The following is an 18,631-nucleotide window of genomic DNA, read 5'->3' as shown; positions in this document are numbered from 1 at the left end:
TAATTTTTAACTTTTTATTCACCACAGAATCCTGAAACAACTGTATTACTCAAAACTATTAAGCAGAACATTGATAATACATGTTTCTTGCACATCAAATCAGCATATTAGAATTATCTCTGAAGGATCACGTGACACAGAATACTAGCATAATGATGCTGAAAATTCAGCTTTGCATCAGGAATACTGAAATGTTAAAATATATGAAAATATAAAAACAGCTATTTTAAATTGTATTATTTTTTCATATTTTTACTGTATTTTTGATCAAACAAAAGACTTGAGAATAAGAGACTTTTTCAAAATCATTAAAAAAAGATCATACTGACCCCAAACTTTTGAACAGTGTACATTGAATAAAAAAATCACCAAAACACCAATTGATTGAATTTAAATCTTTTTTTAATGAATAGCATGCAATAATTTAAACAATTTACAGAAGCTTTCTCCTCAAAGCACAGATGACTTTCTTCTCTTTGTTCTCTCTCTTTCTCTCTCTCTGTGTGTGTGTGTGTGTGTGTGTGACTCAAATGCCTGTACCTAGGCTCTTCCCTTCATTATGAATCAGACTTTAACATCTTTGATTATCACGTGAGTGTTCACATATTGCACTACACATTCATAAAGCTCTAGTGTACTGAATGATCACAAAATCCTCTTGATCCATCAATCATAAGCAGGAAACTGCTAATGGAAAAAGTAAATGCCAAAAAACAGTCATTAATGGAGTTAACATGAAATCAAAACTCACCCTATTTAGTTCTTTAATGCAAGTTTCTGGATTTATTCTGCATGATTCCAAGTAAAACATATTCTTTTGTAATAACTTTCATCAAAATAGAATATCTTGCACAGACTCTTACATTTCCTTTTTAAATTGAGGTCACCAATATCTCCACTTTTCATATAGAGACTATTTTCACCATTCAGTCAGTCCTGATGGATAAAATACTCATAAAACATCACATCCTGGAAGCAAAATGGGTTGCGAATGCCACTTGATGTATCCCTTGTGGGATTCTTTGAGCGCTCTGAGAAAAGCCCAACATGAAGGTTACAATGATCTGTTTTATTTCAACAAATAGCAATGAATCATTTCAATAAATTACACATAATGAATCATTCAAGTTAGCATTTGCAGTCCTTCAATTACACACGTGTTTCATCAGTTTATGTACATTTTGTGGGCCATTTATAGATCTTAAATAGCACTTCATATGTTTTCAGCCTTCCTGAAGCTAACAGTTGCATCATAGTACGACGCTCGCCATGGCGCAGTGGTTGGCCGGTATACCGATGCGACGGTGGCAGGTGAACATCTTGCGCAGCTCTGCCCGGAAACGGTCGTGAAGCCACGCGTACAGGAACGGGTTGCAGCAGGACGAGCTCATGGCGCACAGATGACACAGCAGCTGGATCAGCAGAAAATGACGCTTGTTGATGAGGCGGATGTCGATGTCTCGCAGGATGTTGAACATGTGGATGGGCAGCCAGCAGACTCCGAACACCGCCACAACTAGAGACACCAGCCTGAAGATCTTCCGCTTGCGCGCCCGCTGGGCCTCGGCCTGGTCACGTGTTCGGTGTCCGGGGGCCACGCAGTTGCGGAGTTTAACGGAGATGCAGAGGTAAGAGAGGCAGACTGCAGATAAAGGCAGGATGTAGGTCAGTAGCAGCGTGCTGTAGGCGTACACCAGTCGCTGGGTCTCCTGGCCCAACCAGAACTCCTCACAGATGGTCAGACCCTCCTCTCTGAACTCCACATGATACGTGTGGGCCACAGCGGGAGCGACCAGCACACACGACAGCAGCCAGATCCCAGACAGCACGTAAGCGCAGGCCGCCATTGAGATTCGCTTCTTCAAAGGGTGCACAGTAGCATAGTACCTGTTACAACACACAAAGATTTCAGCATTGTTATATTATTAAATGATTTTTCGTTGCAATATTAGCCTAAAATCAAGATATTTTACTACATTTTAATTATTCTTTTTTTAATTCTCAAAATTTACATTAACAGTATAATGTGGAATAAATAATTTCTCATTCATATTAAAATATTTGAATTCTCAACAGAATTAATAGTTAGATTTTTACTGTAGTAAAAAATGCAGTAATATTTTTCTTTTTCTTTCAAATATTACCCCCATATCAAATCAAATAATAAAGAAAACATATTTTGTATAAAGAAAATTAAGCCTATTTTTGAACCATTACCATTTTTAGAACTATTCTTATTTTTTGTACCATTAAGCTTTTTCCCTCAAATTCTTATTACTGTAGTTCATCTAGACGTTTTACTTTTTTGATTGTTAGGGTTTTTAAAAATCATATTCTCATTAATAGACTAATGCATAAATAATTTTCATAATTTACTCATTATTTATTTTAAAATCAAAATCATTAAAATCTTCAATGGAATTAATAAGTATTTTACACTATAGTAAAAATTTTGAATTATTTAAAATTTGGTTGGTACACTTTTTGTATTTTTATTTTATTTTTATGTAATTATATATATATATATATATATATATATATATATATATATATATATATATATATATATACACCTCATTTTACTTTTTAGTTTCAGTAATAGAATAATTAAATGCATAAATATTTCTCATTGTTTATATTAAAATTATGTTAATTCTCAATAGAATCAACATAGTTGTATTTTCACGGCACTTAAAATCATTGCAATGTTTTTTTTTACTTATTAAATCAACAAATCAATTCAATATAACACAAAAAAGAAAATTTAATATATTTTTAGTATTATTTCTGACATTATAGCAAAAATGAAATAAATTGTAGTAATAAGAAAATCAGCCTAATTGACATGGAAAAAAAATTCACAATTCAAAAAAAGCTAAAATAGGCTTGATTTTTCTACAATGTAATATAATTATTTCTTTCTATATGCGATTTTTGGGTGAAATATAACACAGACATGTTCTTAATAGATTTTTTTGAGTTAAGAAAGCAATAAAAAATATTTTGTCAACACAAAATCAAAGCGATTGGAAATAGAGTGATAGTACAGTTTCAAACTGCATTCTTCACTTCCTAAGGCAAACCTCTAATGATCTCCAAAGACCTTCAATATAAAAAAAGACCAGAACCTTTTTGAAAAGCATCATTCAGTACACATCCTTTGGACAGCCTTTCATCTCAAGTGATCTGACCCACTTCAAGCACACTTAGCTTTGATATCTGTGTCTCATAACGGCGTGAGCCATTAGCGAGATCATTAGAAGGTCAGGTGCTTGCACTCGCCTGTCAACCGCAATAGCTGTGAGGGTGAAAACGGACACGTATACAGTGACGGGCTGGATCAGGAACACCAGATAGCACATGAAGCGCCCAAACGTCCACCCGTGAGGGTTGAAGGCGTAGGCCAGCGTGAAGGGAACGCAGGTCACGCACATCAGCATGTCCGAGAAGGCCAGATTGCCGATGAAGAAGTTGGTGACGTTGTGCATCTTCCTCGAGCGGCAGATGACGTAGATCAGAAGGTAGTTGCCAAAGACGCCCACCAGCAGCACAAGAACATAACAGGGGATGATAAGCGGCTTGAAGGTCTGCAGCAGGGCGACATCTGCAAAGGGATAGTTGTGAGGGGCCGTGGTGTTTTGGACCACCATCACCTCATACACTTGGCTTCCAGGAGGCTCTTCTCCACCTTGCAAGCCAGAGCCCTCCATACTTTGATCAAAACTCTCCTGCCTCCCCCTGCTGGACAAAAAAACAAAGGTCATTGCTGGTTGATGTGTTATTTTCAGATTAACAGTTGATCAGTGTGGGCTTTTCAGTGGTAACTTCTTAAACTTTTAAATTTTTTCTGGCTCAGTCTTGAATACTTTTTTACAGAACTGTTCAGTTGTGAGTTGAAATGCTTTAATGTACCTGTATGAAAGCCACTTCAGAAAACGAAGATCTTAAAATAGCTGCTCTTTGTTGACTTTTTCCCAGCATCCAGGGATTTTAAAACACAGCAGTCTTTGCCTGCAGTGATGTATTTTTCCACAGAGCCTGTGTACTTTCACTGTCAAACAAGAATTATGAATGTCAAACCTTAAACACTGATTAAACTCAAACATTGTACTCATGCAATTTGTGTAAATACAAAAAGACATTTTTATTTACCTTAAATGCCACTCATTTGATGATTTGGCATTATATTCATGGGTCTTGCTGAGTTCAGTTTTGCAAACATGAAACTTTGCAATTTCATAAAATGCCCCCCCTTTTAAGCATTGTATGGTAAGAATTATGAATTTTGTCTTTGGAAGTTGCACTATATCATTTGGAATTCCTCAGTAGAAGCTACTACTGTGTATTTTTGGGTGCTGAAATATTCATTTTTAAGTTTATGTACTTTCGCTGTCAGACAAATAAGAACGATAAATGTCAAATCTTAGCAGGTAAACGCTGCATAAATTCAATCATGTAATCTGTGCAAATGCAAAAAGACATTTTTATTCAATTTAAATGCCAGTCATTTGATGAATTGCCATTATAATCTCTTGTCTTGCTGAGTTCCGTTTTGCAAAGGTGAAATTTTGCAGTTTCATAAAATGCCCTCTTTCAAACATCATATGGAAAGAATTATGAAATGTAGACTATCTACAGAAGTTACACTATGAAATGTGGAATTCTTCAGTAGAAGCTACTGAATTCAATATTAATGGCTGCTGAAATTAATAAAATAAAATAATGATGAGTAGTTGACAGTGAAACATGCTAAACTGTTTTAAACTGCATTCTCTTATTAATATTCCTTTTCACGCAGGTTTTAAGACCTTTTAATGTATAAGATCTGTATTTTTTTTTTTTATTCATACATTTCATACATCTGGAGTTCATTAACATTTCTAAAGACTGAACACAAGTTTGTAATGTCATCATATTCATAAGGGCAGCATCTCATCGGATATAATCTGCTAATGGGGACAGTAGATAAAAAGCCCCTTGACAAAATACATCAGAATAAAGGTCATGCCTTATCTATCTGAAAAGGTCCAGACGGTAATTGTTCTTTGTGGAAGTGAGTATGCAGTACCATAAATAAACCCATTTATTCTCTAAACCATAAGTGTTAATTAACTGGAAGAGCAGAATATTATACTGATAATGGAAAATTATTCTCCATTCAGAAATAAAACTTCCTTTCTTCGGTTACATCCTTAGAGCTTCCCAAATGACCTCTCAACACAGAGAAGGTAAGCTGGGACTGAGGCGTTACCCTAAGGCACAAAACCTAAATTGCTACATATTTGTACCTGATTTATCTCCAAATGGTACATATTAGTATTTTGAAGACCCAAGTACTTTAAAAGAACATAATAGTACCTTGCTTGTATATATTTTTAAAGAGTACCACCCCAGTGTCAGTTTTGTACTTTTTTTTTTCTGAGCATGAAGTAACTGCTGCGTAAAGGCAGGCTATGAAAAAACGATTTAGCCTAATCATTATAACTCTCATTAACAGAACACACAAGCTGCAAAATTAAACAGGTGCTTAGTTTTCGTCACCCTGGATAGCATGTTGCCTAAATGCAGAACTCATAATAAATGCATACTGTTATATATCCTTTGACTAAATTGTAGAAATATGAAAATCTGATGTATAGTAAAATGATCAGTACCAGGATATTTAGTTTGGAATATAAAATTATTACATTACCTATGATAAAGCGTTACTCCTGCTTCTGAGAAGTGTGTGAATGCACCTTTTTCTCCGGTGAGGTGCTCCGAGTGTTTCCAAACGACGCGCCGGTGCGCATCTGACGCACAGCGCTCCGTCTCCGGCAAGCAAACCTCATACATCAGCGGGAGACAGAACGTGCTGCAGTAACAAGGGTTTCACAACTGTCCCTCGCTTACTCATGCAAACTGAAGCTCAACTTCTGTCACCCTGAGTCAGTGAAAACCGTTCGAATGGGAGGGTTGGGTGGGGTCTAAGGCGCGAATTCCCTATCTATGTCTATCTATCTATCTGTCTGTCTGTCTATCTGTCTATCTATCTATCTATCTATCTATCTATCTATCTATCTATCTATCTATCTATCTATCTATCTATCTATCTATCTATCTATCTATCTATCTATCTACATGTAGGCTACTCAGGGACGTGCAGAGAGTTCCTCAGGGGCAGGGGCTCAAATGTAAAAAAAAATAAAAAAATTGTCAAAGGTTTGGATACATTACTATTTTATATTTTTGCAAGAAGTCACTTATGGTCATCTAGTCTACATTTATTTGATCAAAATTTTAATATACTTTAAAATACATTTTATGCAATGCTGATTTAGGCTACAATTTTGGAAACCTGTTATACTTTTTCAGGATTCTTTGATAAATACAAAAATGAAAAAAGAACAGCATTTATTTAAAATATAAATTTGTAACAATATACACTACCGTTCAAAAGCTTGAGGTCAGTATTTTTTGTTTTTGTTTTTTTGAAGAAATTAGTTTTTATTCAGCAAGGATTTGTTAAATTGATAGAACAGTGATAGAAAAACAATGCCATTGTTAGAAAACATCTCTATTTTGAATAAGGGCTGTTCTTTTTAACTTTTCATTTATCAATATATGAACCCCAAAAAAGTATCACAGGTTACAAAAAAAAAATAAATAAAAATAAATAAATAAATAAAGCAGCAAAACTCTTTCCAACATTGATAATAAATCAGCATATCATTTGACACGGAAGACTTGAGTAATGATGCTGAAAATTCAGCTTTGCATCACAGAAATAAATGATATTTTAAAATATATTAAAATAGAAAAACATTATTTTCATTACATTACATTTTCATTACATTTCAAACATTATTGTAATGATATTTCACAATATTACATTTTTTTTTTTTTGTATTTTTGATTAAATAAATGCAGGCTTGATGAGCATAAGACACTTTCATGCTGCATAATTATCAAAAATGGTAATATAATAAAGTCTTTTCACGTTACCATTTCGCTAGCCTACATCATAACAGCGTTCACATAATAGGCCTCAAGACGCTCTTGGGCTTTATTAACTGTGATAGTTTCATTAAATAGTAAATGGTGTGCCATACAAACAAGTCAGTTGAATACCGATTACTATTATTGCGACTTTTGGCGCTGCACGGTTTTATGCAGTACTTTGTAGTCATTAAGCATCCTTTTTTTTTAGCGATTTGATTTATAAAATGAGACAAACCGCAGATCCAGATCGCTCCACAAATGTAAGCTCTCAGTCCATGTAATTTTCAACTGATTTATGAATAAGAACGGAAAATGACCGCTACTTCACATTATTGTCCAATGAAATTTGAACCTCTTGAGCGAGATCATGCTTGGTTGGTGTATTATAGCTACATGACAAACAGGCATTGATGAATTATGTAGGCTAATATTCTAAAATAATTAATTCGACACACTAGCTTTGATTATAGATGAAAAAAAGTTTTAAATATTGTTTAGTTTATTTTTCCTAGACCCATAGGCACTCACTCAAAGAAGTGCCTTGTCCAAATACCCACACTTGCTGTCTTTGTACTTGCTCACTTGACTACTTCTATGACGTATTTCCTGTATTTGGCCCAAGTGTTCAAGTGAGGATGAAGACCACAAGTGTGTGTACAACTTTTCATTACCTGATGGGACACACTTATAGTGTTGTAAAAACACAAGTGTTTACAGGGTTTTAATTTTTATTTTCAATACTTTGCATTTTAAAATAAACTTTTAATTGTCTGTTCAGTAGGTTAGTCCTTTTAACAGATGGCACAATTTAATTTCTGGTGCTTCTAATTAAGTGATAAAATGCAGTTGTAAATCATGTACAAAATAAATACAGTCTACTCACCTTTGCACCAATAAAATGTGTAGCATTTTGTTTTACTACCAAATTATATGGAATATCTAATTATTATTAATATTTAACTTACATGGGAATCGTTTCCGTGGCATCTTGGCAAAAAGTCTCGCGATTTATTTCCAGAACATGATGCATGATGGGATACACTAAGCCTGGAATACCTCTCTGGAGCGATATTCAAGATAGTGTGGGTTTAGTGTGTGTTAAGGGCGCTGCGCTTTGGCGTTTTTAAGAACTGGGACAGTCGCGCGCACGCGCTCTCAAGTGGCCAAGACCGCAAGTGTGGGTATTTGGACAAGGCAAAAGTTTGCGCATAGGGCATGTGTGGGCATTCGGCCAAGGGAAATGTATTCTTAAATTGTGAGTATTTGGATTGACAGATATGTAAAAATAAGAATTTTCAGACCTTTGAGCGATTAATTACTGTTTTGTACACATTGTCATGTTAATTTGAATTCAAATGTATTTTGTTTTATTGACCACAATATCATTGCTATTTGTCTGACAGAGGCAATTTTGAATAATTTTGAAAAAGGGCAGGGGCTTGAGCTCCCAAATCCCCCAGTTCTGTACGTGCCTGAGGCTACTCAATAGGCTTGTTTGAGATGAGCAAAATCTGCGCAGAACCGATCACCGGTGATCACCGCGAGATGCATGCCGGTTAGAAAAGTGTCCGAGTTACGTCCGCCTTGCTCTGATGTCATGCTGACGTGTGTCAAAAAAAACTCTCGCGACGGCGAGGCGGCTGTGTCGGATTGAGCAGTCGAGCGCAGTTGCTCTCCACCGACTGCGCTATTCAAAAGCATGATGGGAAACGACTGACTGACGACACAGCTTCATGCTCAATTGGCTGAGAATGTCAACTGATACATTTTCTCTTTATTTGTAAGAATTAGTTTACCCATTTATTTATATATTACTTGCAAACTAAACAAAAACAAAAACACGCCTAGTGAAGTTAAGAATTAGGAAATGCGTTTATTTTATTTTTCTCTTAATTAGAATTCTTCCTTGTAATTTTCACTTTATTCTATTGTATGTTTGTGTGAATTAATAAATCAATCCATTAAAAATATACATGCACACATACATATCTAAATGGACTGTTTCGCCATTATGCCTCATCTTTGTGTGGTTTCATCAAGTGTCAGGGTCTGGCTTTAAAACAAGGGAAGAAATTCTGAAGAATGTTTGCTACAAAACAGCTTTGACTTGCATAGTATGGAAAAATACTATGGACGTGAAATGGTGGCAGAAACCTGCTTGTTTGCGAACATTCTTCTAAATTTCCTCCTTTGTGTTCAGCAGAACAAAGGATTGATGCACATGATGACAAAACAGTGGTATTTCGATTACATTCACTTCGTCTGCGATAAAAAACGCGAACGCGAACGCGATCTCCTCCATTGCTGACGTTTGCAGGCGACAAAACAGCGAGTTTTGTGAGTTTTCGGAGTTCAGGGGTTCTTTTTTGACCCCTCCCCTTACTGCAGCCGCCGACTCTCGCCTACATTTCAGGCGAGGCAAGGTGCATCTCAAACAAGCCTAATAATTAGTCAGAGAGCGTTACGCTAGTGAGGAAGTAACGTACCATAGACCGCGCTGCATTAAGCCTTTCCGGGACCCTGGGCTAACGTAGCTTTACTTGGAGCTTTGGGGGCAATCGAACACTGTATAAAGATGCGCACGATATACTCGTGAAATAAAAACAAACTCAGTGCGCACGTCATAATCCCATAGGAGGCAAAAATTATGTACATAAATTAAACAATATTATCGAGTAATAATCTTACAAATCAGCAACAGTCCAGCAAATAAAAATAAATATCACTCACCACTAAAAAAAACTTATGAATGATAATAGTTTAAGTAACGTAACTCTGTAAAGTAGTGGCGCCACTACGGTTGCGCGAGACGAACCTGAATCACCTGCCTACATATCTGTCTGTTGTCCATATGAAGAAATGGCTTTTATCGCAAAATGTTCAGGGCTAGTTCAATTCGTATTACGAAATGTTACTTTTTAGCAGAGCCGCTGAAAAGTAAAGAAAGAAAGAACAACAACAACAAAAAACCCGTTTTTTGTAGTTTTCAAATAGTCTATGTCATCGAGCTGCAGTCGCTTCACTTTCTTATGAAGCTGTCTTAACACTGATTGATATTGATCAATATGGATAGAGTACCGACTACCGAGGCTAACCTCATCATCTATTTTTAGCCAGTGTGAAGAAAGAAAACATCAGCGTTTGGAACGACATTAGGGTGAGTAAACGATGTGTAAATTTTAACTCTGGGGTAAAGTTGAACTATTCCTTTGGGACAGAGAAGCATTAAATAGTAAGCAGTGACACAAAACACCATCCAAATAAAGTAAAATTGGAAAAATGCTAATTTGATACAAGCCCAGAGGTCAACATAATAAGGCAAACTAATGAGCTTGCATTAATTCTTTGTTACTTTTGTGGTTAGTTTTAAATGATGAGCTTTCATGGCCTGAGGATCAGAAATCAGCTCTTTTGTGCTGCCAATAACAAGCACCTGTCAGGCAAACACCTGCTCTGATGAATAATAATGACCTATAAAAAACACTGAATCTAATTTACACCACCATACTATTTTAATTTGCTTGGCTTTTGGGACTTGATTTGTCGCAAGTGTTTTTATCACATTTTATTCTTTGCTGGGATTGTTTTTTGGTCCACTATGTTTTAATGAGTTCTCTTAATGATCTACACAGAGCATCTTCTCTGATCTGAGGTTTCCGATTCATCATTTTTAACAGTAAATTTTCCCCTGCTGCAGTGCATGCTGGTAATGAAGAGGTAAACAAAACAATTGAAGAGAGCTGCACAGCTCTGACATTCAGAGAAATGCTCTTTTGTGCATCTTTGTCTTTGGACATTTCATATATCAGAACTGGAAGGGCTTGAGGGGAAAACATAATGTGGCACCTGACGTCATCAGCGAGTGGCGTTAGTGCAAGCTGAGTTAATATCATATTGGTCTGCATATTATTATAATAAACAAGGGACAAGCAAGGGACACGCAAGTGAATTTTATATAAGCACACCATTTACAGCCTCCATCCCATTCAGAATAGATACACATTCTTTGATTTATATTAGGCTACTTATGTGTTTATTTGAGAGTTGTGCATATGGCACTTATGGGTGCAAAATTGTCTATTGAAGGATTCTGGTCTCTTTCTGCACATATTATTTATGACTTGACTAATTTTCTGCAATATGCTTTTTTTTTTTTTTTTTTTTTTTTTTTGAAGCTGTTAGCTTTTTATTTTTCATAACTTTATACAAAATATACTCCACTCAAATGTGATTTGCATGTATTTAAAAGGCAATACATGTACAGCTTCCAAACATGTTCCCAGAAGAGGATTCATAGGCTGCGATGTAGAATGCAGAAATATATTTCCATAATACACATTCTTAGCTGCAGTGCTACATCTGCGGACCAGACTGAAAGAAGCCCTTTATTTGCATTAGCAGTTTCTGCTTGAACTTCTTTGTATATAGCCTTTTTAAAATACATGTAGAATTATGTGTTATTTTTTTGGATGGATGGATGGACGGACAGTCAGATGGAAAGATAGATAGATAGATAGATAGATAGATAGATAGATAGATAGATAGATAGATAGATAGATAGATAGACAAAAAAGCTGATCACCGAGTCTGAGGGGACTCATGATTATTTCTGCAATTTAAATTAAATATGTGCAGTAAAAATCAATTGACATTTATCATTGTTATTGAATCAATGTGACTTTGGCTTTTCATTTATATTTATTTGATCAGGGCTCGATGGCTTCCACATGCTCAAGCCAATTACGGTCCTGCTGTCCAAGAACTGTTTGCCTGGCAATAGCAGATGTGTCTTCTCTGGTTGTTAATGGCTTTTATTTGCTTTGTTATGTAGCAGAACACTTTCTTGAGAAGGTGCCAAAGGATGATAAATCATTTAGGATACATAAAACCGTGGCGTCATCTCTGTTGTAAGAAGGTACATTTAAATCATGCTTTTTAACTCTCCTCCTCACAAAACGTCCATCCATTTTGCTTTTTAGTGACCACAGCTCCCAGCTTCTCTCTACATCACAACGTAATTCCCTTTCTCATGACGGCCATCTCTATTTTCACTCCACTTCATTCTTATATTCCGCCTTTTGCTTTCCTCCCTTCTCTGTTTGTAAGATCGTTGTCACAGTTGAGAATCCGATTAAAGGTCTCTAAAAAAAATGTGAAAGCATCTCTGTGGATCCTGAAATCTTTTTAATGATATTCACTAATCTGCCTTTTGCATGTTGCTATGGGAAATGATAACATTCTAGTATGAGCAGAGAACAAAATGAATGTCCGTATTTTATGCACTCTGAATGCTGCATGGGTTTCATTATGTGTCATGCGCTCAGCTTGCATGGATAGAGCATCAAAACAGGTTCATTTATTTGTGATTTTTGTACAGAGCATGTGGAGTGTTTTTTCTGTGAAAGCAAAATCTGTCATCTTTTATTCACCCTCTACACGAAATTTGTACAACCTGCAAGTCTTTTGTTCAGGTTTGTAACAACATGAAGGTGAGTAAATGATGCCAGAAATTTGGATTTTTTGAGTGAACCATCCCTTCAAGGGAAGATTTTCCTTCACTGTCAATTTGTCCAAACAAAAATGAGTGTGAATGAAACTTATCATCCTGCAAAGCCCCCTTGGTAACATGTGTTTGTCAAGATCTACAAGACATGATGCTCTACATCCAGCAAACCACGAACATTGCTGCACCGGGTGTACATGCATTCATGCACATTTTCAGATGCTGTTTTGTTGAAAAGATACTTTGACCACTGGTAGACTTTGACATTCTGAAAGAGTTAGTTTTTCTCAGTATGAAGCCCCATTTCTGTTTGCTGTCCCATAAACGCAAGGGCTTTCAGTCGTATTCATGGTTTTGAAAGACAAACTGTTTTGAGGTTAGCCTGTTTAAGCCTCTACTCTCAGCTATTCTAAGCTGTTTTGAAGATGTAAAAAGCATGTAAATGGAGTGGAACATGATGAAATTGACTAAGTACTTTTTAAATGCATGTCCCTGATGTTTTTATGAACAGATCATCCATGCATGTAATGTCTTCAATCATAATGAGCGGGCTCTCATATATAGCCCACTTACTGTGATTCAGTCAGTTCCTAATGAATAAAATCAAGTCCTGCCTTCATTTTTCCCCTGTTGTATATCCTTTTCAATCTGAGAGATGTCACAATATAAAAATAAATGAAAAACAAAAAGGAATAGGTCACCCGAAAATGAAAAATTGCTTAAAATTTACTCAAGATGATGATTTATTTATTTAATTTAGCATTACATAACTTGCTCACCAGTGGATCCATCCTATGCAGTGAATGTGTGCTGTCAGAATGAGAGTCCAAACTGATAAAGACGTCACAAAAATCCACAAGTAATCCACATGACTGCTATCCATCAGTTAATGTCTTGTAAAGCAAAAACACTGCATGTTTATCCAATAATTGCTTGTGGCTAAAATACGAGTCTCCTAGCCATCTTACTGAAAAAGTCATTTCGTCTGAAGCAGGAGAGATATGAATATGAACAAATCAAGCACCGCTTACAAGTGAAAACATCCCAAAAGAGTTCTAAACAAATATGTTGGTGAATTTTGATGTGAGCGGACAAGAGGGGATGGACTTTTTCATTGGAGGAAGTGTTATTGTGGATTATGGACGGTTTAAAGTTAAAATGCCTTAATGGTGGATTTTTATTCATTACAAACACACAGCTTTTAGCTTCACAAGACATTAATTGATGGACTGGTGTGGTATGGATCACTTGTGGATTATTTTAATGTTTTTATCAGCTGTTTGGACTCTCATTCTGATGGCACCCATTCACTACAGAGGATCCATTGGTGAGCAAGTGATGTAATGCTACATTTTTCCAAATCTGAAGCAGAAACAGACCCATCTACAACTTGGATAGCCTGAGGGTGAGTAAGCTTTAAGAAAATCTTCATTTTTAGGGTAAACCCTTCCCCTCTCACATACAATGACAGATTTGCCTCATATCTGGTATATTTAGATGAAAGATTATGAAACATTCTTAAAGGGATACTCCACCCCAAAATGAAAATTTTGTCATTAATCACTTACCCCCATGTCATTCCAAACCCGTAAAAGCTTTGTTTGTCTTTGGAACACAATTTAAGATATTTTGGATGAAAACCGGGAGGCCTGTGACTGTCCCATAGACTGCAAAGTAAGTTACACTGTCAAGGTCCAGAAAAGTATGAAAGACATCATAAGAATAGTCCATCTGGTTCAACCGTAACATTATGAAGTGACGAAAATACTTTTTGTAAGCGAAGAAAACAAAAATAACGACTTTATTCAACAATTCCTTTGTCAGCAGTCTCCTCTGTGTCTCTCCATATCACTGTATGCTGCTTATGTTCTTCTGTATCAGCCGCACCACAAGGATGGGATTTGAAAGTACTGGCGAGAATATGTTTGAAGGTTTGAGCACTGTCCCCTGGCTAATATGGGTTCACACTCCAGCCTTAAAATACACTATTTTTAAGTCTAGGAAGGAGTCTAGAATATCTGCAGTCCATTAAAGCTGCTGTAAAACATAACTTTTCCCTTTAAGCACTGTCAGGCCAAATTGATATGCTTCAGCAAAGTATTTACGAAACTTTAAATATATATATATTGCACTGTTGATTCAAAAGTCTTTTATCAACTGAAATGTACTTCTTTTCTTTGTTCTGAAATTCATTTCTGAATAATATACTTCTATGGTTTAGTGTATATATTATTTAGAGGTAAAGAAAGCAGTAATAATTGACAAGTGGTCATGATGTTTTGCTGCTTGTGCCTGTCATGACAACAGATTATACCTGGAGGCAAACAGTGTCTTCCTCTATTGTTTCACATACATAATTTACCTCAGCTCCTGCTTCCGTAATTCCTGAGGAGTCTGAATGGATGATCTCAAGGTTTTTGCATTGAAGTGACAATGAGACAAGTCTTTTAAACTACTATGAGGGCTCTTCATTCGAACTCTCTCATCTGTTGTCCTGATGAATCTGCACTACTTTTGCAGCAGCTGTGCTTGTTATCCTCCCATGTCTTTGTAGTGCAGTAGGCATGTGTGCCATTTGAAGAACACACACGTCAGTAAAACAGGCACACATATGTAAAAATAGCAAATGAAGAAGTATTGTTTTGACATTGACTGAATTCAAGGCATATTTAGAGAAGGATGTGCAATCTGTGCTCTGTATCTATTGCTGCAGAAGATGTAGAAGTATTGAGGGTTTTTAAAGTGGTTGTTGTTGGTTATGAATTTACAGGAATTGTTCACTTTTTTTTTTTCTTTATATATCTCTCTCTCTCTCTCTCTCTCTGTATGCATATACAGATGTGGTCATAGGTTCACATTGCAGAACCTGCAAAAATGTTAAGAATAATAATTTAAATAATAATAATAATTGAAATTCAAATTGAAATTCTGAAGTTTTCACCCCTGGCTATTAATGCATCATGTTTCCTTCTTGATAACCAGTGAATGTTTGATCTTTTTATAATAGTTATGGTAGAAACCCTCAGTGTGAAAAGATGGATCTCACAATCATACAGGCACTGTTGGAAAGGGTTAAAATATGGAAAATATGCTGGTAAACCAAAGAATTTGCAGGACCTGGAAAATTTTTCTGAAGAACCGTGGGCACTGTTCAGGAAAATCAAGGGACTCAACAGAACAATATCACAATATATCACAAAATATAAAAACAGTCGTGGATCATTCAGGTAATGACACAAAATATTAAGAATTAAGTATGTATTGAACAGGGTTGTTTTTATAAATGTAGTTATTATTTTGTCTTGGAGTACATCTTTTATTTGAAAGCTTATTAAGGACAACACTAAATAAAAAATAACATGCAATTTTTATGATCCCTCTTATTTTGTTAAAATTACTAACAGTTTGCAGATTCTGCAAGGGGTATGTAAACTTGTAACCACAAAAGTATACATACATATATACACACACACACACACCCACACACACACACACACATATATATATATATATATAGTGGGGGAAATATTTATTTGATCCCCTGCTAATTTTGTAAGTTTGCCCATTTACAAAGAAATGAAGGGTCCGTAATTTTTATGGTAGGTTTATTTTAACGGATAGAGACAGAATTTCAACCAAAAAATCCAAAAAAAATACATAATATAAAGGTTAGAAATTGATTTGCATTTCAATGAGTGAAATAAGAATCGATCCCCTACCAACCAGCAAGAATTCTGGCACCCACAGACTGGTTATGTGCCCATGTGGAACACAGATTAGTCCTGTCACTTTAAGAAGTTACTCCTAATCTCAGCTCGTTAGGTGTAGAAGACATCTGTCCAGACAGTCTGTATCTTCCATTCCCACCTCTCCTACCACCATGGGCAAGACCAAAGAGCCGTCAAAGGATGTCAGAGACAAGATTGTAGATCTGCTTGAATGGACTACAAGACCATCAGCAAGAAGCTTGGTGAGAAGGAGACAACTGGTTGATTATTTGGAAATGGAAGAAATACAAAACATCCATCAGTCAGCCTTGGTCTGGAGCTCCGTGCAAGATCTCGCCTCATGGGGTAAGGATGATCGTGAGAAAGGAGAGGGATGGTCATGGGAATGTAAGGGTGGTGCTTGTTAATGATCTTAAGGCAGTTGGGACTACAGTCATCAAGCGAAACATTGGTAACATACTACACTGCAATGGACTGAAATCCTGCAGCGCCCGCAAGGTCCCCCTGCTTAAGAAGGCGCATGTACAGGCCCATTTAAAGTAGGCCAAAGAACATCTAAATGATTTAGAGAAGGCTTCGGAGAAAGTGCTGTGGTCAGATGAGACCAAAATTGAGCTTCTTGGCATTAACTCGACTCGCTGTGTTTGGAGGGAGAGAAATGCTGACTATGACCCCAAGAACACCATCTCTACAGTCATGGCCAAAAGTTTTGGCAGTGACATAAATTTTGTGTTTTGCAAAGTTTGCTGTTTCATTATTTGTAGATTATTTTTCCACATGTTTCTATGGTATACTGAAAAACAATGATAAGCATATAAGTTTTAAAGGGTTTTATTGGCCAAAAAATGAACTTTTCACAAAAAAAAACAAATTTCACTGTTTTTTGATCCTGACACAAAATGACCAGCTAACATTAATTGACTAATCATATCAGCAGCACACTTGAAAGTATGAATGAGTACTAGTTCGGTAAAATCACTATTATATTAAATAGATTGTAAGAGCAGATGGAGGGAAGAAGCGCTTCCAATCATTGTGTTTTTGTTAGCAATAGTTACCTCCAAAGAAACACGTGCAGCCATCATCGCTTTGCATCAAAATGGCCTCACATGCAAGGAAATTGCAACAAATACTAATGCACCTGAAAGAACCATTTACCGGATCATCAAGAACTTCAAGGAGAGAGCCTCGACTGCAGTGAAGAAGTCTTCAGGCTGTCCCAGAGTGTCCAGCAAGCGCCAGGATGTCTCCTCCTGAGGAGTCAGCTACAGAATCGTGTCACTAGCAGTGCAGAGCTTGCTCAGGAATGAAAGCAGGTTGGTGTGAGAGCATCTGCATGCACGGTGAGGCCAAGACTTTTGGACAATGGCCTGGTGTCAAGAAAGGCAGCAAAGAAGCCACTTCTCTCCAAGAAAAACATCAAGGACAGACTGAAATTATGCAGGAAGTACAAGGATTGGACAGCAGAAGACTGGTGCAAAGTTATTTTCTCTGATGAAGCTCCCTTCTGACTGTTTGGGACATCTGGAAAATTGATTGTTGAGAGAAGAAAAGGTGAACGCTGCCTGAGCCAACAGTGAAGCATCCTGAGACCATCCATGTGTGGGTTTGCTTTTCAACCAAGGAAGTGGGCTCTCTCATAATTCTGCCAAAAAACACTGCCATGAATAAGGAATGGTATCAAAACATTCTGCAAGAGCGATTTCTTCCAACGATCCATGAGCAATTTGGTGATGATCCGTGCATTTTCCAGCATGATGGAGCAGCATGTCACAAAGCAAGAGTGATAAAGAAGTAGCTCGAAGATCATTACATTGAAATTTTGGATCTGTGGCCAGCAAATTCCCCAGATCTCAATCCCACAGAGAACCTGTGGTAAGTCCTCAAAAGGCAAGTGGACAAGCAAAATCCCACAAATTATGATGAACTCGAGAACTAATAAGGCAAGAATGGATTGCCATCAGTCAGGATTTGGCCCAGAAGCTAAAATCCAGCATGCCAGAGAGAATTGCAGAGGTTATAAAGAACAAGGGTCAACCCTGTAAATACTGACTCATTATATTTTTTGCCAATCAAAGCCTTTAAAACTTATGATATGCTTATCATTGTTTTTCAGTATACCATAGAAACGTGGAAAAATAAACTACAAATACTGAAGCAGCAAACTTTGCAAAACACAAAATTTATGTCACTGACAAAACTTTTGGCCATGACGGAGCACGGAGGTGGAAACATTATGCCTTGGGGCTGTTTTTCTGCTAAGGGTACAGGACGACTTCACTGCATTGACCGCAAAATCTTTGACAAGAATCTCCTTCCCTCAGCCAGAACACTGAAGATGGGTCATCGATAAGTCTTCAAGGATTACACTGACCCAAAACATACCACCAAGGCAACAAAGCAGTGGCACAAGAAGAAG

The 18,631-nt window shown here is 36.6% G+C and overlaps 1 protein-coding gene across 3 annotated transcripts; it reads right to left on the bottom strand.

Annotated features, from left to right (window-relative positions):
- Positions 1–384: 384 nt before the first annotated feature.
- Positions 385–8,110, bottom strand: LOC109113459 (prolactin-releasing peptide receptor-like). Of its 3 annotated transcripts, none has more exons than XM_042765374.1 (4): positions 7,947–8,110; positions 3,913–4,051; positions 3,283–3,738; positions 385–1,887 (listed from the first exon to the last, which is right to left on the bottom strand). In XM_042765374.1, the coding sequence occupies exons 3-4, from the start codon at positions 3,708–3,710 to the stop codon at positions 1,251–1,253; spliced, it is 1,065 nt and encodes a 354-aa protein (XP_042621308.1). In that variant the 5' UTR covers positions 3,711–3,738; positions 3,913–4,051; positions 7,947–8,110; the 3' UTR covers positions 385–1,250. The 3 variants fall into 3 exon arrangements, with proteins under 3 accessions (XP_042621308.1, XP_042621306.1, XP_042621307.1); XM_042765372.1 differs by having other exon boundaries at positions 3,283–3,741; positions 7,947–8,109; XM_042765373.1 differs by lacking the exon at positions 7,947–8,110 and adding an exon at positions 5,693–5,913 and having other exon boundaries at positions 3,283–3,741.
- Positions 8,111–18,631: the final 10,521 nt, after the last annotated feature.

This window comes from Cyprinus carpio, chromosome A10 (assembly GCF_018340385.1).
Source record: "Cyprinus carpio isolate SPL01 chromosome A10, ASM1834038v1, whole genome shotgun sequence".
Taxonomy (NCBI): domain Eukaryota; kingdom Metazoa; phylum Chordata; class Actinopteri; order Cypriniformes; family Cyprinidae; genus Cyprinus; species Cyprinus carpio.
The sequence above is the reverse complement of the archived record's forward strand: the minus strand, read 5'-3'. Positions and strand labels throughout refer to the sequence as shown.

Coding starts and splice junctions, on each gene's coding strand:
- LOC109113459 (XM_042765374.1), bottom strand. CDS start 3,710: ATGGAGGGCTCTGGCTTGCAAGGTGGAGAAGAGCCTCCTGGAAGCCAA. Junction 1,888..3,282: donor ACAGCTATTGCGGTTGACAG/GCGAGTGCAAGC, acceptor GTGTTGTAACAG/GTACTATGCTACTGTGCACC.